The sequence below is a fragment of the Alosa alosa genome, chromosome 4, assembly GCF_017589495.1.
Source record: "Alosa alosa isolate M-15738 ecotype Scorff River chromosome 4, AALO_Geno_1.1, whole genome shotgun sequence".
Lineage (NCBI taxonomy): Eukaryota > Metazoa > Chordata > Actinopteri > Clupeiformes > Clupeidae > Alosa > Alosa alosa.
Genome location: NC_063192.1, coordinates 10,590,112 through 10,617,611, shown reverse-complemented (window position 1 = coordinate 10,617,611; position 27,500 = coordinate 10,590,112). Strand labels below are relative to the sequence as shown.

The 27,500-nt window shown below is 45.7% G+C and overlaps 1 protein-coding gene across 4 annotated transcripts in view; it reads right to left on the bottom strand.

Moving 5' to 3' along the window:
* cacna2d3a (calcium channel, voltage-dependent, alpha 2/delta subunit 3a) overlaps positions 1–27,500 on the bottom strand; it is a 186,941-nt gene that overhangs the window by 94,341 nt on the left and 65,100 nt on the right. For 3 of the 4 annotated variants that reach the window (XM_048240656.1, XM_048240657.1, XM_048240658.1), the window contains exons 5-9: positions 26,859–27,021; positions 10,251–10,382; positions 8,503–8,563; positions 7,917–8,067; positions 3,584–3,658 (exon numbers count right to left, since the gene is read on the bottom strand). In XM_048240656.1, the coding sequence (XP_048096613.1) occupies positions 3,584–3,658; positions 7,917–8,067; positions 8,503–8,563; positions 10,251–10,382; positions 26,859–27,021 (582 nt within the window). The remainder of the gene's footprint in view (positions 1–3,583; positions 3,659–7,916; positions 8,068–8,502; positions 8,564–10,250; positions 10,383–26,858; positions 27,022–27,500) is intronic. The other variant, XM_048240659.1, reaches the window with a different exon arrangement.

The window sequence follows — 27,500 nt, the reverse complement described above, 5'->3', positions numbered from 1 at the left end:
AAGGATCTATGCATCTTTACATTTCAAAATGAACAGAACAAAAATATGTACAACCTGTAGACATGCAGACGCCGACACACACACACACACACACACACACACACACACACACACACACACACACACACACACACACACACACACACACACACACACACACCATCTGACTTAAGTACATGTTTACAATTCCATCAGTCTAATGTTTAGATACTGAGAGTGGCCTCTTCACACTCTTTGGCTCAAAGTGGCCATATATCTGGGCCAATTTCACAGGGTGCTGAAGGTGGGTGGGTGGGTGGAGAGACCAGAGTCTGCTGGGGAGATGAGGAGCATACCGTTTCACTTCCATCCAGCTCCCTCATTTACAGGGCCTTCATACAGCAGAGCTGAGAGGAGATGGGAGCTAGAGGCGTGTGTGTGTGTGTGTGTGTGTGTGTGTGTGTGTGTGTGCGTGCGTGCGTGCATGCGTGCGTGCGTGTCTGTCACACTTTAGCAACGGCAGGAGGGCAGCAGACAGAGAAATGAGAAAAAGAAACAGAGATACTGAAAGAAAGAAGAGAGATTTCGAGAGAGAGAGAGAGAGAGAGAGAGAGAGAGAGAGAGAGAGAGAGAGAGAGAGAGAAGAGTGGAGAACACAAGGGAACAAAGATTGATGCAGTGATGGAGTGGACAGGAGGCGAAGCCCAGACACTGATGGACAATAGAGAGTCAGCAAATTACTGTCCAAGTACTGTCCTCATCTTTTAACAAGAGTGAGATAGAAGACACCAAGACAGAGCACAGAAATAAGAAAGATGAAAGAGAGAGAGACACACAGAAACAGAAAGGGGAAAAAACTTATTAAAAAAGGTATAAAAGTCAAAAAGTAATCAGTGTTTGAGAAAAGATAACTGGCCAAGTCAGAGTTAGGGTGTGAGAATATGAGTGAGGAAAAACTCTGAGAGGTGAACGAGGGTGAAGGAGAAACATAGAGATAAACAGATGAAGAGAGATACAGAGAGAGAGAGGGAGAGGTGCAGAGGAGAGGTGCAGCAGAGGGACAGAGAGGAGGGGGTTTGGAGGCCTACTATCAGTCAGTCTCCAAACTAACCTTAGGGGCAGTGGGCTGCTGATAGCATAATGGCTTCACTATCTCAGTCCAATGATAAGAAAGGGAGAGAGAGCAAGATAGAGAAAAAGAAAGGAAGAGAGAACTAGAGAGGGGAGGGAGAGAGAGAGAGAGGGGATGAGATGGGGAGACAGCAAGATAGGGGGAGAGTGCGATGAGACGAAAGCTAAAACAACCCTGGGACTGTGATAGAGGGCAAGGGAGCACATTACCCATCACACACCTGATAAGACTACCCACAATCACCCGCTCTCCGCCGGTGTCAAGGAGAGAGCTGTGCTCCCCGGCTTAGACGCCAGAGCTGGAATAAGCCCTCGCTCTTTTATCCACAAAGCTGGGCACTTATTCTCCCCGACTTCATCTCACCAGAACAGGTGTCTTTGCCGACGAACGAAGACGGAGGCCAAAAAAAAAACATAATGAAGTGAAAACGGGGAATTAATTCTGTAAGGCATTAAATGTGATGGGGTCGGATGAATTAAAAAGAGTCCGGGGGTGTCGAGAAACGGCAGAGAAATTGAGCAAGAGAGAGAGAGAGAGAGATAGAAGTGATGAGAGAGGAGAAGGGAGAGTGAGTCACAGAGTCACAGAGAGACACTGAGAAGGAGAGAGAGACAGAGAGACAACGAAACAGGAAAAAAGCAATTTTAGGAATCTTTCAGACTGATGTGCACCTGCTGTTTTTACAATCAAAACATCTCTTTGTCTTTAGCAGTCAACCCCTGCCTCTCTCTCTTTCTCTCTCTCTCTCTCTTTATCCTTTCACTTTATACCCAACCATTCATAGATAGTCTCTCATTTCCCCTATCAAGCCCTGCCTTATTTTTCTTCTTCCAAAAAAGACTGAGTAAGAGCATACCAATATCACCAACACTAATTCACCTACAAAACATTCTCCTCATTTGCACTCAACACTCTCTCAAGCAGATGCACATGGACATACATTGACACAGCTTTTAAACACACACGCGCACACACACACCATTTGCTGGTGTACTAAAGCTATATATTAGAATCACACACACTAAAATTAACACCCAACACACGTGTTCACATACACATATGCGCGCACACACGCACACACACACACACACACACACACACACACACACACACACACACACACACGCAGGTACTTTTCCCGCACCAGCTTTTTCATTTCCTCTCCATTATGTCTATTTCTCGCTCTCTGTCACACAGCTCTTACAGTCACACTCTTTCACTCACACAAGTCCAAAGATGGAGGTCTCATAGCAGGGATTGATTTACTGCTGGGCTGATAAGCCCCAAGCACAAAACAAGTGGATAGATTTCAGTCTCACTCTCTCTCTCTCTTTCTGTCTCCTTCACTCTCTTTCTCACTCTATCCATCTTGCTCACTCACTCGTTCTCTCACTCACTCACTTACTCACACACTTACTCACTCACTCAAACAGTCAATCACCATCTATTGTGTAGTGCCTTTCCCTTGTGCACTTATCCTCCCAAGGTGTTAGGTGTAAACAGCTAAACACCTTACTTTTACATTCATCTTAAATTAGATTATGTGTCAACATTTGACTCACAGCATGCATTTCATGTGTCTATGTCTATGTGTGTGTGTGTGAGAGAATGAATGTGTGTACAGTATATGCATATCCACAGAGTGTGTTTGTGTGTGTGTGTGTGTGTGTGTGTGTGTGTGTGTGTGTGCTATAAACTTCATATCTATCCTCCCGCCTCTCTAATATTAATCTTGCCCTGGCGCATACCAAGGCAGAGGATTTGGAGGATTGTAGTGTGTGAGTAAACACAGATAAAAGACTCTGCACTAAATCATAAATATCCATACAAGAGTCAACACAATTCCACAGAGCAAATTAAAGCACAAAAAAGAAAAAACATGCAGATGACCACATCCATCCTTCATTATTTTCAATAACAGAACACCAGAATAAAGTTCACCAGTAAGTTTACATAAGTTTTAACTATAGTTTAGGCACGGGAGCAATTCTACGTTTGCATCATGGTCTGCATATCTGACATGGTGGAGGAGCAAAGTTGTGAGGAGATGAAAGCTGATGCGCTACTCTCTCAGGGCAGGAGACTCGTGGCGTGTAAGCCAGGGCCCTGGGGTTGAGGCGCGCCACGCACGGGCCTCCTCTGGGCCGCTATCAGAGAGGTCATCTTAATGAAACCCGTCTCCACAGAGACACGGGCGGAGCGCACCGCTCTGATAGACAGACAGCCTCATTACTGAGCAAAAGCCAAACATTCCCAGAGAAATAAACCAATGCGGAGTCCACTGCACACACAACCCCATCCCCACTGTCCCCTGTTTGTTTTTCAGTGAGTACAACAGAGTGATCAGGGAGCATTTCCCCCAGTGCCCTGAGATGAGGAGTGGCAGGGTAAATATTAGGAGAACTATATGTGGAGGCAAATATTATGCAGAATATGACACTGACAATCTGTTCATAGGTCATTTCAACTTACATCTTTGTTGGTCACGTCAGCCTGGACCAGCGTTCCGTTAAGACACGGCTCTACGTAATGCAGCTCCTCGTTGTACTGAAACAAACACACACACACACACACACACACACACAAATGGATGGTGACAATTAGACACAATTAGAAAGATACAAAATGATATAGAGGGAGAGAGAGAGAGAGAGAGAGAGAGAGAGAGAGACTCATTTTCCAATTCATTTAACTATCAAGCAGTGTGAAGTGGTTAGAACAAACTCCGCTCTCTTTTCTCACCTGTTTCAGTCACGTACTGTAGCAGAGAAATTTCACATTTTTTTTATATTCGTTCATGACTCATTATTTATTTTTCTACATTGTTGACATGACGCTCCACTCAATCATAGCCTGCCACTGAGCTCTTTGTCACATCATTAAAGATTTCACAGCTGACTGCCTCTGAACACAGGTAATAACCAGGCAATCATCTCCACTCACAGCATTTACGCTGCTGGGGGCCTGAGACGGAGGAGAGGAACAAACATGCTCAGAAAGATCTCAGATTAATGAAAAATAAATAAATAAATAAATAAATCTTGCTGCTTGGACATTCTAGAAGCTCTACAAAGAGTCTTTAAGCCTGTAACAGGGCCTTAACCTGTTGGTATTATTACTTGCTGACTTGCATCTCATTGTGTGTGCAACTGTGTACCATTCACACCACATAACCTACTCAGATTTCCACACTGATAATACACACCATTTCTAACTTCTAAAACGTATAATCTTTTCAGAAACTTGACAAACATGTCTCATTCTTTGACATCAGTTACGCACATACAGATGCCACTGCTAGCAGGTAGGCGGAAATGTGAAGCTGTGGCGGTTTATTAATTTCCTGACTGGTCTGTCACTCTGACACTCTGACTAACAGGCTGACTGGCTGGCTGAGTAGAAGACTGTCAGATCTGTTGATCATTTTGTGGTGATCTGTTTCATGAGAAGTGAGTCGTGCCTTCAGACACTTTTGGGTGGGGTGGGGTGGTGTGGGGGATAGTGTGGCTGACATTTCTGGCTTTCTGTACTTATTTGGGCACAGCACACAGAATCTGTTTTGAAATTCAAGACTATATGTTGTATCTTGATCACAGAGTAACTTCACTTTTTCAATTTCTCCATTTAATTTCTAAAATATTTTTTGTATAGTAACTGTGTGTGTGTGTGTGTGTGTGTGTGTGTGTGTGTGTGTGTGTGTGTGTACACGTTCATTCACTCTGTGTATAATGTGTGTGCATATTCATTAGCCCACTTGGTCAAGAACTGGAACATTTAATAAGCTGACAGGAAACCACAGAATAGACATTCAGCATCACAAAGTACTGTGGCTAACAAGACTGGCCTTTTTGACACATGCTGATTGTTTGCCATGTACAGTAAACTAATGTAATAGCCCCAGCTGCCTGCGTGCACACTACACTCCTGTTACTTAAAGCTGCTACAGCAAACAAGACAGAAAAGTTAGACAGAGAAAAAGTGAAAGTTAAATAGAGTGACAGAGATACTGATAGAGGTCAGAGCAAGAGAGGACAAGAAAGAGACATACAGTAGGTGTTCGATGTGTGTATGTGTGTGTGTGTGTGTGTGTTCGATGTGTGTGTGTGTGTGTGTATGCATGTGTGTGTGTGTGTGTGTGTGAGTGTGTGTGTGTGTGTGTATGCATGTGTATGTTTGTGTGTGTGTGTGTGTGTGTGTGTGTATGTATGTGTGTGTGTGTGTGTGTGTGTGTGTGTGTATGCATGTGTGTGTGTGTGTTAAAGGGATGAGTTAGCACACCCATGGCAGCTGTAAACACGGCCCCAGCAAGGTCACACCTGAGCTGCTCTCTGTGATGACTGTGCGGCGGCCCCCGATAAGCTTCTCACTGCAGCCAGGCGGCCATGGAGGACAGCAGCGCCGCGTCTCGCCCCAACAAAACACTCCTGCAATCCCCCATAATCACTCTCTCTTTCCCTCTATATATGAACACAAGCAACACCCATCTCTCTCTCTGTCTCTACCTCTTTCTCCATCTCTTTCTCTCTCTCCCTTCATTTTCTGCATGGCTTCCAAGTGCTCCCTCCACGCGGCGTCGATCCCCCGTGCTCCAGCTTAAACCCTGGAAGCAGCCTGCCTTTTTCAGATAATATTGTTAATTTAATGCATGACTAGAAATTAGACTTCAAAGTAAATTAGAAAACGATGCCTATGTTTCCCTGCCGTTGCGCGCTCGGTCGTAATCTCTCTACGTAGGGACAGGGGGAGGGGGTGGGGGGTGTTGGGCGGGGGCGTACTTTTTACGACAAGTGTGGACACACCAGTTATGCCATAAAAACATTTGTTCTTTTCAGAGCACAACAAGGGCTATTGTAGTAATCACAAGAGTCTGAATAAACTATCATAGAACAATGTTTCCTCTATGAATACAGAGTCTACAGTCTCTCTTTCTCTATCTTTCTCTGTCTCTTAGATGGTTTACTGAATAAAAAAAAATATTAATTCAGTCAATATGATTATGATGCAAGGGGATATACGGCTAATTAAGACTTTGTAGGAGAGAAGCGGCAGAGGACTGGCTCTGGCATCGAATCTGTGAAAATGCTTCGATTTGAACCACCATCAAAAACTCCGCCGATGTGATACCGATGTGAGAAATCCACTGCCCAAGGCCTAATCTAATCAAAGGGACTCGTTTGCAATTCTGATGCATTCATCCAAACGCCGCCTAATTGGCCAGTGCCACGGTGCACCACTGATTAGTCTCGCCCCGTGATTGGCTGGGGGTGTGTGTGAGTGTGTGTGTGTGTGTGTGGGGGGGGGTTGTTGGGGGGAGGCGGTGGACTGTCGGGGATCCAGGAGTGAGGTTTTGGCTTTTTGGCTTTCCAAAGTCACACTCTGTGATCGGCCCATAGCACAAACACCTCCACGGGCATGCTGCTACAGGCAAAAGAAATATATTCACTCCTCCAAGCTTTTTAGTCATTTTCTCAGTGCTCAACTGTGACCTGGCTGCAAGTGTGATCGGGGGACAAACAGGACAAGCTGCAGTAGCAGAAAACACCAGGTGACAGGGGGAAGATTCTGGACAGCTGGGAGGCCTGACCTGGCCACTCTACGGTCGCATCAGCAGAAACAGGAAGTGGAGGGGGCCTGGGAATAACGCAAAACTGAAAAACACCTGTGCGGCTCCCCACTCAGCCAAGAGAGCCGCATTACATCTCTAATCTGCACATGAAGGCACACTGCCAAATTAGAACTGGCTATACTGCTGGGTGTCAGTCTGGCTGTCAGAGACAGCAAAGCACAGTCAGATGGCTCCAATACAGACACAAACTCCTACACACACAGACACACACACAGACACAGACACAGACACAGACACAGACACAGACATACACACAGACATACACAAAGAAACTCACATATTTTCTCTTCCGCAAAACATCCTATTTGCACATTGACACAAATAGAGACGCACATACACACAACACACACACACACACACACACACACACACACACACACACACACACACACACACACACACACAGAGAAAGTACGCCCACACACACACACACACACAGACAAAACTACGCCCACACACACACCCTTGATCTCAGCAGTGCACCACAGGCCGTCTCCTGAAACATCTCTTCCTGCCAGCCCTTCTCAAAATAAACCAGACTCCCACCAGCAGCCGGGGCCAAATTACAGGCTGCACACACACACAGCGCTGGGGCCGCACCAAGCCCAGGACACCACCAGCAGCACCACCAGCAGCACCAGCAGCAGCAGGCGTCATGAGAGTAGGAGGGTACCAAAGAGCCCTCAGAGAAAGCAGTCCCTGCCACCCCCAACTCCCCCTCCACCCCCCCAAAAAAATGTCTCAATCAGCATACACAGAGGCAGCTTTCAGAATGACAAACTTTCAGCAGCTGTTTAGTGAATTTTCTTCTTACGCTAAGACCAAGCTCTTGTATTTTTCTCTCTTTGTCTGTTCACTAAATCCCTACTGAGGGAGAGTTGTTGTTTTTTTTCAGCTAAAAGGAGCAGTTTGGCTACTTTTTATGTAAAAAGAGGCATGGGCACTGCTGATGTGAAATGTTTATTTCATGCTGAAAAGAAAATGGTCATACACAATTTCTCTCCACAAAGGCATTGTTGTGACTAGTCACTGCTTTGATGAGTTCAGTTGAACTCAGGGCTTCAATAGTTGTGTGAAACATAAATCACTTAACTTGTGGGCGGGAAAGCCGTGTGTGTGTGTGTGTGTGTGTGTGTGTGTGTGTGTGTGTGTGTGTGAGAGACAGAGAGAGAGACTCACAGCAATAATGTTGAAGAAGTCATCGTCGCCCAGTGTGTCCAGGATGGAGGAGACTGTCTGGCGGGCGATGGTCAGCCTCAAGCCCTTCATGCTGCCACTCACGTCCACCAGGATCACCACATCCTTAGGAGACGTCGCCGCCTGAATATACCTGCTCTCACACACACACACACACACACACACACACACACACAGTACATAAAGAAATGCCAGCATACACAATGCAGAACAAGGGAACAACAGAAAACAGCAGATTTGATATGCCTGAGGAATATAGTGGCACTATGTATTGACTGTCCATGTCTTAGAGAAGGCTTTATCGGGCAGCATAAAGAAATCACCTGTGCAGACACCTACATGGCCTGATCTCTATCAGCCATTACTATGTTCCACAGGCTAAAGAAACGGGCTACCATAACTACAGTATGTAGTCTTGCCCAAATATGGCACAAACACACATGGATCAGAGACATGTCATCAGCAGCATTGTCCACGCACTGGAGCTCATTGTGCTGTGTTGTCTGGGCACTGGAGTGGAACTGTTTTCACTACGTTTGCCACGTGAAGGGGCCAACGAGGTTCTCACCATTTTCGATTTCGACAGTCAAATGCTATGACGCCGTGCTCATCCGGGGTCCATTTTATACCTAGAGAGAAGCACAGAGAGAGAGAGAGAGAGAGAAAGAGAGAGAGAGAGAGAGAGAGAGAGAAAGAGAGAGAGACGGGGGGAGGAAGAAACCAGAGAGAAAGAAGTAAAAAAAAAATTGAGAAAGATTGCGGGAGGGGAAATAAATAACCCGGACAGCATTAAAAGCTTACACAAACACTCAACGAACCCACAATGAAGTCGGCCAGCGCCGCCTCCTCCGACGGAGAGGCAACCGTAATGAAAGTCCCTATTATCAGCCAGATTAGAGCTGCAGCGGCGCCAGCGACCACGGGAGATTGGACGCCGGCAAGTGAAGTGTGAAAAAGAGAGCGCCTAAATGGAAGGGGCCTTTATGGGCAGCCTATGAATGTTAATAAGCAGCGCTTTGAATGGGGGGTGGGTGGAGGGAGTGTTTGAGAGAGGGAGAGAGAAGGGAGAGAGAGGGAGGGAGAGAGAGAGAGAGATGGAGATGGAGTGGCAGGCGGACAGAGAGAGCCGTTCCGCTCCGTGTCTGTATATCCGCTCGTCTGTCAGAGGGGCTGACTGGCAATCTGCGGCATCTGAGCTGCTCAATGCATCACTCAATAAGGCGGCCAATCCCAATAAAGAGCACGGGTAATTGAATCAGCGGGAGGCGGTGTGTGTTTGTGCAGGTGAGTTTATTTCTAGATGTGAAATGGGGAGTGTGTGTGTGTGTGTGTGTGTGTGCGTGCGTGCGTTTGTGTGTGTGCGTGTGTGTGACTGAGTCTCTCGATGAACATGGAGCTACACTTTGTTCACCAGTGGTTCCACCTCAGTCACGTCTAGGACTTTGTTGATCCCTTACAGTAGCTTCTGCTCACTCCCCTCCTCTTCCCTGTGCTACAGCATGCTACTCCTCTCAGTAACATCTTCTGTCTCTCTCCATCTCTCACTGTGTTCATGAACCATTACTGTACGTACACACCGCTGCCGACTTGAGCTGCAAAAGAAGCTCTGGCGCCCTGTTAAGGAGGCTTGTCAAAAAGTACGAGGAAGCTTTTGACGCTTTGGCCGCTCTGACGTGGTAGCATTCTACGTTGCTTATCGTTTGCCGCTGAACCGCATCATAGCTCATTAGCATAAAGTTGACCAAATTTCTGCTTTCTGCTCAAGTCGCTCAGGATGCCCAAACCTTGACGCCGTCAAATTTGCTGCTTCTTGCAGCTGAGAGAAGCCGGCTTCCATTGAAAATGAATGACTTCCTGTATCTTTTGCAGCTCAAGTCGGAGGCGGTGTGTACGTACAGCTACCTTCTCTTGTCTTTGACTTCTCCTCCTCTTTTGCGGTCTTCTGTTTCATTTTAACGCACTCTCTCTCTCCCTGCCTCCGTTTTTATTCCCCGTGTTTCTTTCTCCAGCCTGCTCTACCTGACAGTCACTTAGCTCCAGATTCTCCAGCATTATGCCTTAAGGGACACAGGTCCAGCCAAACTAATTACGCTGGGTCTGTGTGCCATCTTTCACAATGTCAGCCTCAGCCAAACAACACACACACACACACACATACACACACACACACACACACACACACACACACACACACACACACACACACACACACACACACACACACACACACACAGCAGTATATCAGCAGTATATATAGTGAAATCCTACATGGTGTAACCATATGACCAAACACATTACATGCGCATCATAAATCACCTGGATATTGTCTGAAGAAGCCCTTAGCGCTCCCAAAGTACTGCCATATGAGAGAGGGGTCTCTCTCGAAGTTGTCCACAAACACCTTGTTGAGGGCTTCGGACCAGTACACCCCATTAACAATGGCTGAGTCTGGCAAAAGGAAGGAGAGAGGATGAGGAAATAGTAGATGGAAAAAACAGGCAAGAGAAAGAGAGATGCAGAGGAGAGTTATGAGAATTCATATCTAAAGTTATGGTTTCAGTGAGATATTATCCTGGGATTTCACTAAATGGATCATAGGCATTATTCAGTCGGGAGCCACCGCTGCTAAGATCCGGTGGGAGTTATGCTAAGTGCAAACAGAACAGTCGGCAGGTGATGATACCCCCCCAAAACACACCTTAACCAGATATTCTGCTTTGATATGCAACTGAAAGAATCTAGCCCGACATCATTATTATCTACAGCTCAAATGGTTAAGAGAGATTGGCATGTGAGGAGGAGCTGGCAGCCAGGCGGTGTAGGGTGTAGGGTGCAGGTGTTACTGTAGGAAAAACTAAACAGGCAGTGAGTAAAAAGCTCTCCAACTGGAACTCCTACTCATACCCCAGCATGCCATGCAAGCGTGCCTGTCTGCCTGTTCCTCTGCCTCTCTGCCTGAGGGGAGAGGAGCAGGCAAAGAAGCAGCACACACCTCCACATTCAAGCAGCTACATCCCCTGGCTGTAATAATCCCCAATAATCATTTAAAGCAATACATTTCTTCTGAGACAAAAGTAGACTGATAGAGTCTGTGTGTGTGTGTGTGTGTCTTTGTGTGTGTGTGCATGTGTGCGTATGTGCATGTGAGTGTGTGTGTGTGTTAGTGTGTGTGTGTGTGTGTGTGTGTGAGAGAGGCGCCAGCAGTCACTCCTGGCAGATATTGAAATGAGATGAAACAGGTTTCTTTTCAATTTCGCTGCTAAAGGAGCTATGAATCTCATTGGGCGCAAGGGAGAGCGGGCAGGCAGGCCAGGGCTATCAGCAGAAGAGCATGTTAGCTATCTGTTAGGGGAAAGAAAGTATGCAGCAGGAGCAAAGAGAGGGAGGGAGAAAGAAAGAGAGAGAGAGAAAGAGAGAGAGAGAGAGAGAGAGAGAGAGACTAGTAAATTGCACTGAACTCAGATGAATTCAACAGAATTTTGCGCATGTATGTTGGTAGGTAGATCTACAGTGTGTATTAGTCTATGTTTGTTAACATTTTCGGGGATTAAAGCAAGGAATAACTATCTGCCTGAAGTCACCCAAAAATCATCTGCTTCCCTATCTAAACAACTTGGCCTAAGCCTGAATTCTGGTGCAGTCTCTGAAAACTTGAAGCCCTGAAGCTTATACTTTGTTATTAGAATATTTACTTATATAACTTACATTCAATTAGACTGATGCTTTTGGTTTATTCATTGTTTGTTTGTTGTTTTTATAAATACAAAGCCTTACAGAAGAATCATTTGACTTTGTAACAAACGCTCTCTAATGCTTTCGGAAGCGAGGGCTACAATACGCATCAAAAGGTGCGGGCGACTATTCCATTACACTTGCTGGCAATCAAAGTAGTGGACATGCGTTAAATAACCAAAAAAATACAAACATGGATCGTCCTAGCAATAACCCCAGGATGTTTTACCAAACACGGTTGAATAACACAAGGACACAAACGTTAAACCTCCGTGCTTTATAGAATTATTGTACCGGCGGGAATCTACAGTATAGGCCAGCTCCATTCATTCACTCATAAACAAAACAAAGTCTTGGCGCATCGCACCAGCAACCCCAAAATACCCACAAAACAACCCACAAAACAATGTCAAGTATATTGTTCAATAGGTCAAGACCGTGGAATAACTAAATGTCGAGAAAACACAACAATGTCCTTTTACGACGGTGGCAGCCTCTCCGAACGCAAAAAAAAAGGAAGGACACGGGCGTCCGGTTTTAAAACCCCGCGTCTCACCAGCCTGTCCTTGTTGGCAAACGTCCGTCCAGATGAGTAATCCCCATATAGAAAAAAAGGCAAAGCATCCAACAATGTCCTTTAGAACAAAAAAAGGGTAATCCGAGACCGTGCGACGATACTCCACACTCACGTAGTCCAACATGTCAAACACATAGGCCTGTTCAGCTGCCTCTACCTAACGTGATACCAGAACCTAAGAAAACTTTGAGCCTGTCCCACGAACGCCTCCCATTGATTGACAGGCCAATTGATGGGAGTTCCTCATTATCAGAGTGAAAATCAGTCCTATACCCGTGTGTTTACTTAATTTCTGGTAGCCTATCTAATGTTCATGACTCACATAATTACTATTATACCAGCAGTAACATTCAAAACCATATGAGTACATGCTCAAAATAAAACACATCATTTTAATGGGTGACCATTACATTCCCCCCCCCCCAGCCAGCGGCATATCTGGACCAAAGAAGGGTTTCATGTCCACCACATTGACTGTGTCTACTTTTGCATTATCCGACACCCAGCGCACACGGTAGTTTACTGGACCTAATCTTTTTTCTACCTTAGCAGGTCCCGACCAACGGGGTGCAAGTTTGGCGGAAAATTTGACAGCTGCTTTCGACAGTGGGTGCGCCCTAAGCCAGACCAGATCACCGACCATAAAGTGTACATACCTATGGCGTGCATTGTAGTATCTGGCTTGTCTGGTTTTGGCTAAACCTACATGTCGCTGAACCTCTTGATGAATGTTTTGCTGTCTGTGAACTGTTGTGTATGCAGGTGAGGTAGGTGTTGGTGTTTTGGAGATGAGACGCTCAAATGGCCCCTTAATGCTATTTCCCTAAGCCAACAAGGCTGGTGTCACCCCAGTTGTCTCATGTGTGGCGCTGTTAATGGCCAGGCGGAATTCTGGGAGCCACCTGTCCCAGTTTTGATGGTGCTGCTCCACAAAAGATGCTATCATGGTTTTCATGGTTCTATTCACCCTTTCAGTCATGTTCGTCTGAGGGTGGTATGCTGTTGACAGCTTTTGCATAACCCCCCATGACTCACACAGAGAGGACATGACTTGACTGGTGAACTGGGGTCCACGATCCGATACCATGTAGGCAGGCACTCCCCACCTAGTGAAGACTTCATCCTTCAGGATTTTACAGACCCGTGGAGTCTTCGCATCTTTCATTGGGAACAACTCCACCCACTTGGTGTAATAATCCACGACAACCATGAGCATTGTGTTCCGGGCCTTACTGAGTGGGAATGGACCCATGAAATCTACTCCAATCATCTCACCAGGAGTCTGGACGTTCGTCTGTTGTAATTGGCCAGCAGGTCTTTCGTTTGTTGCTTTATACTGCTGGCATTTCTGACACGAGCGGACATGATCCCACACATCTTTTCGTATAGATGGCCACCAGGCCACCTCCAAGATCCTGAGGAGGGTCTTCATCCTTCCAAGATGGCCTCCGATAGGACTGTTATGAAAGTAAGCAAGGAACTCTGGCACCATCTTGCTCGGGACCACCAGCTGGTAGTTAAATCCAGTGTATTTGGATGGCACTCCACGATACAGAACTCCCTGCTGGTCTTGATAGTGGACTCGGCCTGGGCTTGTTCTTGGTTCTTCTTGCCTCAGCTCTTCACAGACAGGATCTGTCTGCTGTGCTTCTTCAATCTCCTGTAGGGTTGTTGGCAGTTCAGCCCAGTGTGTCTTGGCTACAGCAATGCACATGTCCCCTGCAGGTGAGCGGGACAGGGCGTCGGGGACAACGTTGCAACACCCTTTCTTGTAATGGACGCGGAATGAAAAAGGCTGCAATCTCAAGGTCCACCGTGTAAGCCTGGATGAGGTTTTTGGGCAGTTAAAAACCCAAGAAAGAGCACTGTGATCAGTGAAGACATCAAAAGTGCTCCCCTCTAAATAATGCCTCCACTTTTCCACTGCCCACACTACAGCCAGACATTCTTTTTCTGCTGTGGAGTACCTCACTTCTGCATCCTTTAGTGCCCTAGACGCATATGCAATTGCCCTTTCTTCGCCAGCAACATTCTGGGTGAGAATGGCACCCAACCCCACATCACTTGCGTCAGTGTGCACCTGAAAAGGGTGACGGATGTGGGGATGTGCCAGGACAGGCGGAGCCTGCAAAGCCAGCTTAAGCTGCTCAAATGCTGCTTGGCAGTCTGCGGTCCAGTTCCAAGCAACCGCTTTCTTTTTCAGCTGGTTCATCGGAGCAGACACATCAGCCAGATTCGGGATGAATTTATGATACCAGCCCACAAGCCCCAGGAATCTTTGCAATGACTTCAAGTCGGTTGGTGCAGGGTAATTGCTAATAGCTTCCACTTTAGAGGAATCTACCTCAACTCCCTTGCCTGACACAACATGTCCCAGAAATTTTAACTGGGTCTGCAACAGGTGGCACTTCTTGATATTGAGAGTGAGATGAGCTTGGTGGAGCTTTTGGAACACTGCCTCCAGGTCACTAAGGTGCTGTTCTAGGGACCTTGAAAAGACAACTATGTCATCGATATAAACAAAGCAAATTGTTCCTCTTAGCTCTCCTAAGATATGTTCCATGAGTCGCTGGAAGGTGGCGCCGGCGTTACGCAAACCAAATGGCATGACTTTGAAATGATACAGGCCCATGTGTGTTATCACCGCGGTCTTCCGCTTGCTGTCTTCATCCATCTCTACCTGCCAGTATCCGCTTTGCAAGTCCAATGAACTAAAGACACTTGCACCCTGCATGGATTCTAGGATTTCATGAACAAGAGGCATCGGATACGCATCATGGTGGGTTTTGGCATTTAACTTGCGAAAGTCGACACAGAATCTATAAGAGCCGTCTTTTTTGGGTACCAGGACTGTTGGGGAGGCCCAAGCTGACGAGGACGGCTCGATGACACCCTCCTTCAACATCTTCTGAATGTGTTCCGCTATGATGCACTGCTTTTGAGGTGACACCCTATACGCCCTTTGTCTCACTGGCACCTCATCCAAAGTTAAGATCTGATGCTTGAGGACATTAGTGACACCTTTGGTCTCTGTCCAGACTGAAGACCATCTCTGCAGCAATGGTCTCACTACTTCTGGCTGCATTTCCAGCAGTGGGGTGATGTTTGAGTTAGTGTCTGTGGCCTCCGTGACAGCAAGATAAAAGTGGACTCCTGGCCCATCTTGGCCCCATTGAAGAGCGTCCCGGGACTTCCGTGTGAACTTATGTTCTTGGCCGCCGGGCAAACTGAACTTTCCCATATGCGGCTTCAAAACCATCTGACTGGCACATAAGAAGTCCAAACCCAGCAACAGTGGCATATACAGGTGCTTATCATCCAGGACAAATACAGCGGCAGAAAGTTGTAAGTCATGCAGCCGAAAGAGCAATGTTGTTCTCCCAATAGCAGTACTCTCCTGTCCATTAGCCATAACAAACCTCTGACCTAAACCGGTGCTTAATGGCTCATCTTTCTTTTTTATCTTTTCCCACAGGCTTCTTCTCATAAGTGTGAAGGTGCATCCTGTGTCTACAACAGCATCTCCTACAATGCCTCTAACCTCCACAGGAACCACCAGGAGATCTGGCATGCCTTGAACCACAGCTAGATCAGCATCCCTGCTCTTTTCAGGCCCCTTTTTTGCAGTTTTTTGGAATTTTTTGTCCGGCGGGCTGGCCTGCTGCACACGTGTCCAATATTCTTTTGTGTTACTCCAGTCCCTCTCTATTAAAGACCCAACCTTTACAAGTTGTTCCACTGTCCGAACAATGCCTCGTAATCCACTGGCTAGTCGTGGGTTACAAGCATTCAAAATACGCCGCACAATTTCCTCTTCCGGCATATCAGAGCGCAACTTAAGACACAAGGCCCGATAATCATATGAGAAATCTCTCAGGCACTGTGATGGGGTTTGCACCATGGTCCGTAACTGCTCTTCAATTTCTGATTGATAATCAGAAGACAGAAAGGCTACCAGGAATGCTTCCTTGAATTCAGCCCAGTTTGTAATGTTTGAACGAGTAGCGACCCACCAACTATGTGCTGAGCCTTTCAGGACAGTGTTAAGTGCGCCAATAAGTTCAATGTCACTCAATGGTCTCAGAGACAAAAGTTTTCACATTGCTCTCACGAACTCTGTGGCATCCACTGAGCTGGATTTTCCTGGCGTGCCAAACTGGGGAAACTCAAGGTGGATGGGTGGTTTACTTGCGACAGGCTGAAGGCCTAAGTTTGTGCCATCGGCATCACCCACTGTGAAAGGCGGGAGAAAGACGTGGGTCGCCAGGACAACCGTGATTTATTTATAATTTTAAGTAATCTGCTCATGCCACATTTGGTCCCGCCAAGTTGTAAACAAGCCACTATAGCTTCATCCAGCTTTTTTATTCTAGTGTCTACATATCCTTTAAATTCCTCTGCAAGGGTATCAATTGAAGCTCTCATCCCTTCTTCACGACTCAAGGCACTATCAATAGATTGTTTCTGTTGTTCCTCCAGAGCATCCATACGACTTTTAAAGCTTTCCAATTGTTCTTCAATAGCGTTTACTTCATTCAAAACACCCTGTTGTTCCTCATCAGGCTCAGGCTCATTCAAGTACAGCCCGTCCAAAAGACTGCTTATCTCACTGACGCCACTGCGGTCAGCTCTGACAGTCACATGGCGGTGTGGATGGACATTTTGAAGCTGGCCATGCTTGTGACTTCCTATAGGTGATACCAAATCACCTTCTTCAAGTACATCTGTAACTACCTGATGCTCACTAAACATGTTGAATGTTATGTTGTATGTTGTGTATGTTAATGTTTAGCAGACAATGGTATGTGTAGTGTATTGCAGTGTTTAACTACAAACAAAAATTATTGTATAGTAAATTCTTAACAAACATGTACACTTTTCATATGCCTATGAAAACGTTGGATGGAAAAACAAAATAAAGTCTTAATAGTCCCCGTACGGGCCACCACTATGTAACAAACGCTCTCTAATGCTTTCGGAAGCGAGGGCTACAATACGCATCAAAAGGTGCGGGCGACTATTCCATTACACTTGCTGGCAATCAAAGTAGTGGACATGCGTTAAATAACCAAAAAATACAAACATGGATCGTCCTAGCAATAACCCCAGGATGTTTTACCAAACACGGTTGAATAACACAAGGACACAAACGTTAAACCTCCGTGCTTTATAGAATTATTGTACCGGCGGGAATCTACAGTATAGGCCAGCTCCATTCATTCACTCATAAACAAAACAAAGTGCGCGCATCGCACCAGCAACCCCAAAAATACCCACAAAACAACCCACAAAACAATGTCAAGTATATTGTTCAATAGGTCAAGACCGTGGAATAACTAAATGTCCGAGAAAACACAACAATGTCCTTTTACGAAGTGGCAGCCTCTCCGCGAACGCAAAAAAATAAGGAAGGACACGGCGGTCCGGTTTTAAAAACCCCGCGTCTCACCAGCCTGTCCTTGTTGGCAAACGTCCGTCCAGATGAGTAATCCCCATATAGAAAAAAAGGCAAAGCATCCAACAATGTCCTTTAGAACAAAAAGGGGTAATCCGAGACCGTGCGACGATACTCCACACTCACGTAGTCCAACATGTCAAACACATAGGCCTGTTCGCGCTGCCTCTACCTAACGTGATACCAGAACCTAAGAAAACTTTGAGCCTGTCCCACGAACGCCTCCCATTGATTGACAGGCCAATTGATGGGAGTTCCTCATTATCAGAGTGAAAATCAGTCCTATACCCGTGTGTTTACTTAATTTCTGGTAGCCTATCTAATGTTCATGACTCACATAATTACTATTATACCAGCAGTAACATTCAAAACCATATGAGTACATGCTCAAAATAAAACACATCATTTTAATGGGTGACCATTACAACTTGACTTGACTTGACTTGATATGAGAGAGAGAGTGATAGAGAGACAGACAAACCATGAGAAGGACTTCCTGAGGGAATAGGAGATTAAAACAATGAGACATTCACTCTTTCACAAATATGTGATCCCCTCTATTCCTGCCAAAAGGAAAAAATAAGGACACTTCACACCAATCACAAAACCACACCTTCCACAGACACCTATGTATGGAAGCATAACTATGTGCATATATTAGCACTGTTAATGGGTCAGTAGAGTAGTAGAGAGTAGTATGGACATAGTGGACAGACAGACTTGATCCCTCTATTCATTAACGAGAAAGACAGAGAGAGAGAGAAAGAGAGAGAGAGATGAGGATGTAGGCTCTCCTCATTCCAACAAAAGGAGAAATTCAATCGTTTGCTAAATCAGAAATGAACTCCCTAAATGAACAAACCCAGGGACGTCCTCCATTATATTAAAATATTAGCGCTTCATTCATCTCGCTGAAGCAGTGAAGTTCCCATTTAAATGAGACAGAGGGGGAGGCTATTCTGTGGAAGTCTACCACATCACGGGGGTAAACACATGTTGGTTTACATGGGTAAACAACAGTAAGCAATTTGAAATATAAAAATATACAGTAATTCCTTTAATTTAGCATTCTCATAATGACCTGAATGCAACACATCACTAAATCAGTCAGTTCCACTCAGGTTTAGCTTCCTCAAGTCAAGTTCATTCAAATCCAATTCCTGTTGGACTGTGAATTGATCCTGCGATACGTGGGATGGGCAATGGACAATTAAACAGTCAGTGTTCATGCTCTTGGTCTGGACGCTCCTGTAGAATAACTGCTCTAATACACAGATTGATGGGGGGGTTAGAAAGATTTGAGTTTTTTTGTTGTTATGTTGGTTCTTTGGCAGACTCTGGTCCTGTAGTTCCTCTGCTTCTTAAGTGTTGGCATTTTCCGTCCCGAGTGTCTTCACAACCATCATGTGGCTCTTTGAAGGAGCGCTGCTGAATGCGTTTGATTACTGTAATTACACGGTAAACGCTTCAAGTGAGTAGCTTTGAAGGTTGTCCAACTGAGCTGTATAAATGCCAGCCCGCTCGGTTTGTGTGTTTGTGTGTGTGTGTGTGTGTGTGTGTGTGTGTGTGTGTGTGTGTGTGTGTGTGTGAAAAACTTGAAGAGACTAATGTGGTACTCTGTCACTGATGTCCATTAATGTCTTTAGCATTTAAATTTTATAAGAGTGGACGCCGCAGATAATGCAAGTTTGAGTGATTGTGTGCTTTTGCATGAGACACATGCCTACACACTTACACACAAATCTGTGCACACACACACACACACACACACACACACACACACACACACACACACAGGTAAAAGTCAAAGTAACTTAATTCCCTTAAAACAGAATGAGAACACAGGACAAAGCAGAACACAATCTGTGATTTTATATAATCAAACACAAGCATCTGCTTTAAATGTGCTCAAAACTAGATAAGGGTAAGTACGAGTTATCCACCCAGCTTTGTATCCTATTGTATCTTATTCTATTGCACACATAAAACCACATTACAGCAGCATAAAACCATAAAAACAATACCTTGTTCTTCTTTAAGCTAGTCTTTCCTGCCTAGCAACTGGATCTGCATTGATCTTTTGCTGGTGCCATGTGACCATTGCTTATTTACCGGTATACAGTATAAATAATGTGCCTTCAAAATACCTTAAAAAGGTACAAAAGGTCTAAAATGAAAATACCCAATACAATAAATACATTTGAATTGCATGATTAAATGTTAGAATGTAGGAAAAACACTGTATAGAAATGCTGTTATTGTGGCGTAACATTGGTGGATTTGTTGTGCTGAGTGACTGAAGGACAGATCTCAAACGTAAACCTATTTAACAGGATGTTCCTTGGCCAACTGTATAAAGTTGTGTTGGACATGCACTTTTTGTTACAAAAGTTACTAAAGGGTAAAAAAAAGTGAAATTGTCGAATATTTCACAGATTTACTCGCCTCACTACATGGACAGAGAAAAACAAAGTGACATTGAATCTATTCTATGGTTTTCTCATTGCCGGCTACACTTAGTTCATTTTCTCTTCATTTAAAGGACAAGTTCGGTATTTTACACTTAAAGCCCTGTTTTCAGATAGTTTATGATTAAATAAAACGTTTAAGATTGAAATTTGGACACATGCTGCTGTCCTGAGAATTTTTGGTTTCTCTGGTAGCAGCGATTTTTGTGTGAGCATATCAGCGAACACCCCTGACCACCCCTCGGTGAGTTTCACGTCTTTGTAAACGAAAGTTTAATGCGTTTTAGGAAGGATTGTTCCAGTGCACCTATGCAGCGTTGTGGAGGAGGGGGGGCGCTACCACAGAAACCGAAAATTCTCAGAACAGCAGCATGTGTCCAAATTGCAATCTTAAACGTTCAATTTAATCATAAACTATCTGAAAACAGGGCTTTAAGTGTAAAATACCGAACTTGTCCTTTAAGTTGGCATATATCATGCAATAATATGCATGCATACAATATCATGTGAGAGGCACCTACTGTACAGTACATGAAACCAGCAATTGAACTAAGACATTGAAAATCAGCACCAGTTTCCCTCCAGATATAACTGTACCTATCATTACATTACATTACATTACATTTGGCTGACGCTTTTTAACCAAAGCGACTAACAACATGGTAAACAGTAAGTTTTAGAACAATTCTCACAATTTTAGGACAGTTTAAAAAACATTAGAGTACAGTAAGAATAAGTCGTCGGTGAGTGCTGTTTTTAACAGTTACTTGTCAGTTTAAAACGGCTGGTGAGTGCTAGGATCAGTAAGACTTGTTGTAAGTGTTGCTATGAGAGTAGATGTTCTCTAAAGAGCTGGGTCTTCAGGAGTTTTTGAAAGTGGAAAAGGATGTCCCTGCCCTTGTAGGAACTGGCAGTGTGTTCCACCAACGAGGAACAACAGATGAGAAAAGTTTGGATTGGCTTGGCGTGCGGTGGTAGAGCTAGGCGTTGTTAGATCAGAGGGCTTGGCCCGGTCTGGAGGTAGTGTAAGTCTGTATGAGGGCATTCAAGTAGGTGGGAGCAGAACCGGGAACTACTTTGTAGGCAAGCGTTAGAGACTTGAATTTGATCACGGGCCGCCATAGGTAGCCAGTGTAGCTGGATGAGCAGCGGGGGTAACATGTGCCCTTTTGGGTTGGTTGTAGACCAGGCGCGCCCCCGCGTTCTGGATCATCTGAAGTGGTTTCACTGCGCGCCAGGCTGGGAGACCTGTCAGGAGGGCATTGCAGTAGTCGAGTCATAAGATGACTATTGCCTGAACCAGAAGTTGGGTAGCATCTTGAGTCAAGTAAGTCCTGATTTTCCGTTATGTTGTAGAGTGCAAAGCGGCATGCCGGGCGACTGAGGCAACATGATCCGAGAAGTTTAGTTGGTTGTCAAGAACAACTCCTAGATTTCTTACAGTCCTGGTGATTGAAACAGACAGGGGAGTCAAATTTGATGTTGATGTCGTGGTGTATGGTAGGTTTAGCTGGGATGACCAGCAGTTCAGTCTTTGAGAGGTTCAGCTGGAGGTGGTGTGCCTTCATCCATGAAGCTATGTCTGAAAGGCAATCGAGATCCGTGCTGAAACCAGGGGGTGCGTCAGGTGGAAAGGACAGATAGAGCTGTGTGTTGTCTGCATAGCAGTGGTATGAGAAGCCGTGCGAACGGATAATCTGTCCCAAGGAGGTGGTGTAGATAGCAAAGAGGAGGGGGGCCCAGCACTGAGCCCTGGGGACCCCTGTGGTTAGATGGTGAGGTCGCGGATAGCTGACCAAGCCATGATACGTTAAGCGGCGTCCTGTGAGGTAGGATTCAAACCAGGAGAGAGCAGAACCGGAGATTCCCATGTCAGCGAGTATAGAGAAGGATCTGGTGATTAACCGTCAAAGGCAACCGATAAGTCAAGCAGAATGAGTACTGATGACCCGGCGGTCGCCCTAGCTTCTTTAAGGCTTCTGTTACAGACAGCAGAGCCGTTTTGGTAGAGTGGCGGCTTTTGAACCCAGACTGATTTGGATCCAGAAGGTTGTTCTGTGAAAGGAAGTCAGAGACCTGTTTGGAGACTGCTCGTTCAATGCCTTTGGATAGGAAAGGCAGTAGTGAGACAGGGCGGTAGTTCTCGACTTGAGCAGGGTTGAGAGAATCTTTCTTAAATAGCGGTGTTACCGGGCCATTTTGAGCAGCTGTTGGAAATGTGCGGAGGTTAGCGAGGCATTGATCACATGTGTGATAGCTGGAGCGATGGTCGGGCTGATGGACTGAAGTAGGCTCGTAGGTATAGGGTCCAGCGAGCATGTGGTAGGGCGGCTGCATGTCAGGAGTCTGGACACTTCACTCTCGGAGAGAGCGTGAATGCTGAAAAAGATGTTCCAGTAGTCCCTAGAGGTTGTAGGAGTCGCGGTATCTGAGTCAGATGCGTTGAGTGGGCATGTAGAAATTGACTGCTGATTGCCGCCACTTTGTTTGTAAAAATGAGGCGAGGGTATCTGCAGTAAGGCTGGATGGAGGAGGAGGCAGCTGAGGGTTGAGTAGCGATTTGAAGGTTGAGAAAAGTTTTTCGGTGTCTGTAAGCGCTGTTGATTTTGTCATGGTAGAAAGCAGTCTTAGCAGCAGTGATGCTGGCTGAGAAAGGAGGTCAGGAGTGTCTGGTAATTTTTGAGAGGTCGTCAGCTAGTTTGGATTTGTGCCATTTCCTCTCCAGCGGCTCTGAGTTTGGTGCTTTCTGCGATCGGAGGGTATCATTTAGCCATGGATGAGAATGTTTGGATCGAGCTGGCCTTGTGGTAGAGGGCACAGCTCGTCTGAACCGCGAGGTCAGTGTGGAGCAGAGCGAGTCAGTGGCTTCATTAACCTCCAGAGAGGAGAAGGTGTTGAGTGGAGGTGGGCCGGAGGCAACCACAGAGGAGAAGTGCGTTGGAGACAGGTTCGGATGTTGCGGCGGAGCGTGACCATCGGCTGAGGCGGAGGCTGTTCTGACAGGCTGGCGTTGAACTGGATGAAGAAGTGGTCAGAAAAGATGGAGAGCGTCACCATGAGGGTGTCTGTGCTGCAGTTCAGTGAAGATCAAGTCAAGCTCTTTGCCAGCTTTGTGAGTCGGTGGGCTTTGAACCAGTTCGAGGTCAAAGGGAGTGGACCAGGGCCCAAAAGTCCGCTGAGCCTGGGGCATCTAAGTGGATGTTCATATCACCGAGAACAAGAAGCGGACAGTCATGCTCAGGGATGGAGGATAGCAGAGTGTCAAGTTCGTCAATAAAATTAAGCCTAGTTGGCCTGGAGGGCGGTAGATGACCAGCACGTAGAGTTTTGCTGGGGCGATCACTGTGATGGCATGGAATTGAATGAGACATATTTGTTTGAAGGCAGTAGCGGGGTGAATTTCCATTTGTTGGAGATCAGCAGGCCCGTCCGCCTCCTCGTCCAGATAGGCGAGGGGTGTGGGATAGTGTAAGGTTAGTGGAGAGTGCAGCGGGGTGGCAGTGTTCTCTGGTTTGATCAAGTCTCAGTGAGAGCAAGGAGTTCCAATGAAAGGTGGTTGGCATAGCCAGCTATGAAGTCGGTTTTGTTGACTGCGGATTGACAGTTCCACAAGCCCATGGAGAAGGAGGTTTCTGTCGGTGAGGACCGTTTAAGTTCCTGGAGGTGAAGGGGATTTCTGCCCCTTTGACATTTCTGCCCCTTTTGGCATGATGCCGTTTTCTGCAATGGCGGTGATAACAGATATGGTGGAGCGGCACATTTTGCCGTTAATCGGTGCCTGTGCCGGTGTACTTGCACAGGTAAACTTGCTTGTCTTGACCGTGTCCGTCTTAAACGAGGCTGGCTGAAAGCGGCGGGCTGCAGCTTATGCTGCCCCTTCAGCAGCAGCCACTATTTTATTCTGCTAGGAATTGCATGCAGCTGTCCTCCTGTCTCACTAATGATGCATCAGCGTGGGCCGCCCTCTGGCGTTCGCACAGCTTAGATTGTTCAAAAGGGTGTTAATTACTGTCAACTGAAAGTCCGGCTCGCTCACACCGACCCGAAACTCACAGTTTCAAGTAGCCTCCTCCCTCAGCTGTTCCCCAAGCGCCCAGAGTCCAATTCTAACAATTGGAGAGGATTTGGCCAGTAGTAGCCTATGTGTTCTTGCTTTCTCTCTCCCAACTCACTGCAGTTGTTGTCTGATTACCTGAGAGGTGCTCGATATTATAAGGAGCTAGTCCGCGTCTGATCCCGCCCTCTGGCGTTAAGTACAGCTTAGATTGTTCAAAAGGGTGTTAATTACTGTCAACTGAAAGTCCGCTCGCTCACACCGACCGAAACTCACAGTTTCAAGTAGCCTCCTCCCTCAGCTGTTCCCAAACGCCCATCAGAGACCTAACCTCACACTCTATTGCATTCCCTCATAAAACAGTCCATCAAACTCAAAACTGCTGTGGACTGAGTACGTCTGACTCTACCATGCGTGTGTATAGAACAGGAGACGGAGGTGTGTGATTGATTGGCTAGACCTGTTTGTGAGTGTGAGGATTTGTGAGTGAGGGCATGTGTATAGCGTTTATGTGTGTCACGCCTGACTCGTGTGTTTTGTGTTCTGGGGAGCACACAGGAGATTGTGTTTTCTATCGTCACGTGAGCGGCCAGCCTGGAGATCGATCCTCTCTTCACATGGACACCAGGTACAATTTGTCTCCTGTGACAACCAGCTTTATGTTATTATGGATTTACCGCAACATTTATCACCTGCGCTGTCAAATTCTTTATAGACCGCATTGCTTTTTCTTAAAACAGAACTGTGATCTTTGCATTCACAATTGTGTGTGCATGCGGTTTGTGTGTGTGTGTGTGTGTGTGTGTGTGTGTGTGTGTGTGTGTGTGTGTGTGTGTGTGTGTGTGTGTGTGTGTGTGAGAGAGAGAGAAAAAGAGAGAGGGACAATGTGTGTATGTCTGTCTAAGTATTGTAGAACAGACAAGGTCATAGAGACTGTTGCTCATTATATCTGTTTACAAGCTTCATTATATTTTGTTTGTGGCCTTTATGCAAATCCACTGAAGCGAAATAATAACCCAAATTGAATTGAAAAGCTGGACAGGCAAATTAATAAATTCAGCAATGCTCTCTAAATTAATTTGTTTGTTTGTGTCTGTCAGAGTCACTGTCGCCATATGCATATTTGTGTCTGTCATTGTGTGTTTTTGTGTGTGTGTGTGTGTGTGCGCGCGCTGACTCCTTGCACCATGTCTGCTAATGTGAGTGTATCACTCTGTAGCCCTGTTTCCTATCATGCAGTGTTTGCACAAGGCTGTTGATGCTGCAGTCACGCCATTAAAGAGCACTGAATCCCACTTCAGCTACACAAAGAGCCAACATGCACGCAGTTACCATCTCATCAAAGGCCCTGCCAATTACCACACATTCATACTCAACACAAATAATGGTGAAGACTTTAAACACAGCTGTCTTTCTTTCTATCTCTCTCTCTCTCTCCATCTCTTATTCAGTATCTCATGACTCTTTCAATCACTCTCTCTCCCAAGCCCCTTTGCCATCTGATGAGGGCATTGTCTGGGTTTATGCAGAATGGCGCTTTTCTTTGCTCTTCCAGGGCTGCATCTTTCACCCCTTCCCTATTTCGTCTCTCTCCCTCACATTCTAAAGGTCTTTTCCCTTTCGCATGGAAGTGTACTCTGTTAGAAAATTTCATCACGATATTCAGACCTTTTTTCTCATTCGCGGTGGCTTCTCTCTCTTTCTCTTTCTCTCTCTCTCTTTCTCTCTCGCACTCTTTCCCAGACCAATACGTTCACCCAGCTGTAATTAATCTTCTCCGCAATCCTCCAGCCACTTTCACTTAACCCACTTTCTTCATTCCCTGCTGTTCCCTCTGTCTCTCTCTTACACACACACACTCTCATTCTCTCTCTCCCTCTCTTTCTCTCCATCTCTCTCTGTCTCCACTTCATCTCCACTCTTGTCTTTACTTTTGTTTCTTTGTCATCTGCAAATATTGAAATGACATTCACTCCAGTCTCGGTGGCGGACAAGGATATGACTTCATCTCTGACTTCAGAGGCATGCTCGTTAGCATAATCACTGATTATTAAACAGCTAATTAAACTCAGAATGTGTGCCGCGGATGACGTTCAATCAGAGAAGGAAAAAAAGTGAGAATGCATGCAGGGCGGACATCAATAATCCGCCGGCAAAATTAAAACTTAAGGGAATCATTTATTTTAATTGCAGATCTAAACAGCCAGACAAGGTTTGTATTAAACTTCATATTACAACTGTCTTGTTGTTATGACTTAGTATTAATTAATATCCGACATATAGCTTATGTGGTCATGAAGGTTGGTGTTGGACTTTGCAGTAAGTAATTGCAAATGTGGAAAGTGCTATTGGGTGCTATTGAAAAGGATGTAAACAATGCTGTGGAAGGGTGCATAAGGTTGTGTGGCAGGGCAAGCCATGTTAAAGAGAGGTTTAACATTGTTAGATTGAGGATTAATTATGCTGGAGAGAAGTTGGGGGGAGAGGGGGGGGGGTAACTGATGTTCAGGTGGTGATAAATACTGTTAAGTAGTGCTTTACTATTGCTGGATTGAGGGGAAGTATTTTTGGAGAGGGGCTCAGTATATGGGTTGAGTAACCTATAATCCATATAAGCTGTAGAGAAGGGTACACCCACCTTTGTTGTACATGTTGGTTGGCACCTGCACCACACTCAGGCTGAGGTTGACAGACAGGTTGTTGAAGTGGTCATTGGGCTGCAGGATAAACTCTCCCCCCAGCTCTACGCTCTTCCCTTCCTCATCCACCTCATTTATCAGCACCGCATTGAAGTACTCATACTGAGAGAGAGAAAGAAAGAAAGAAATATGAAAATGTGTACAGATATGAAAACTGAAAAACAACAAATACAAAACTTAACTAGATGTACCGCAGAGCGGTACAAAATATGACCGCCGCCCAGTCCAGCATATTTTTTCCACAAAAATAAATCCCGCTGAAAGGCCTATATGATTCTGTCTCACTAAATTGCATTATCCACACTCAATTCTCACTGGTATCTGCTAGACAACAAGTACCAAAACATGATTAGTTCATAGATTTCACATGTAAAATTGATTTTATACAACCCCACCCCCATCTTGCCTGTTCATAATTCTGAGAAATTCTTGAATTGTGTGCATGTGTGCGTGTACACGTTTATGTTTATGTGTGTGGGTGTGTGTGTGTGTGTGTGCGTGCTTGTGTGTTTGCCTGCGTATGTGTGTTTGTGCATGTGCATGCATCCTCATTTCGGGGGTCCAGTACAGCGGGGGGCTAC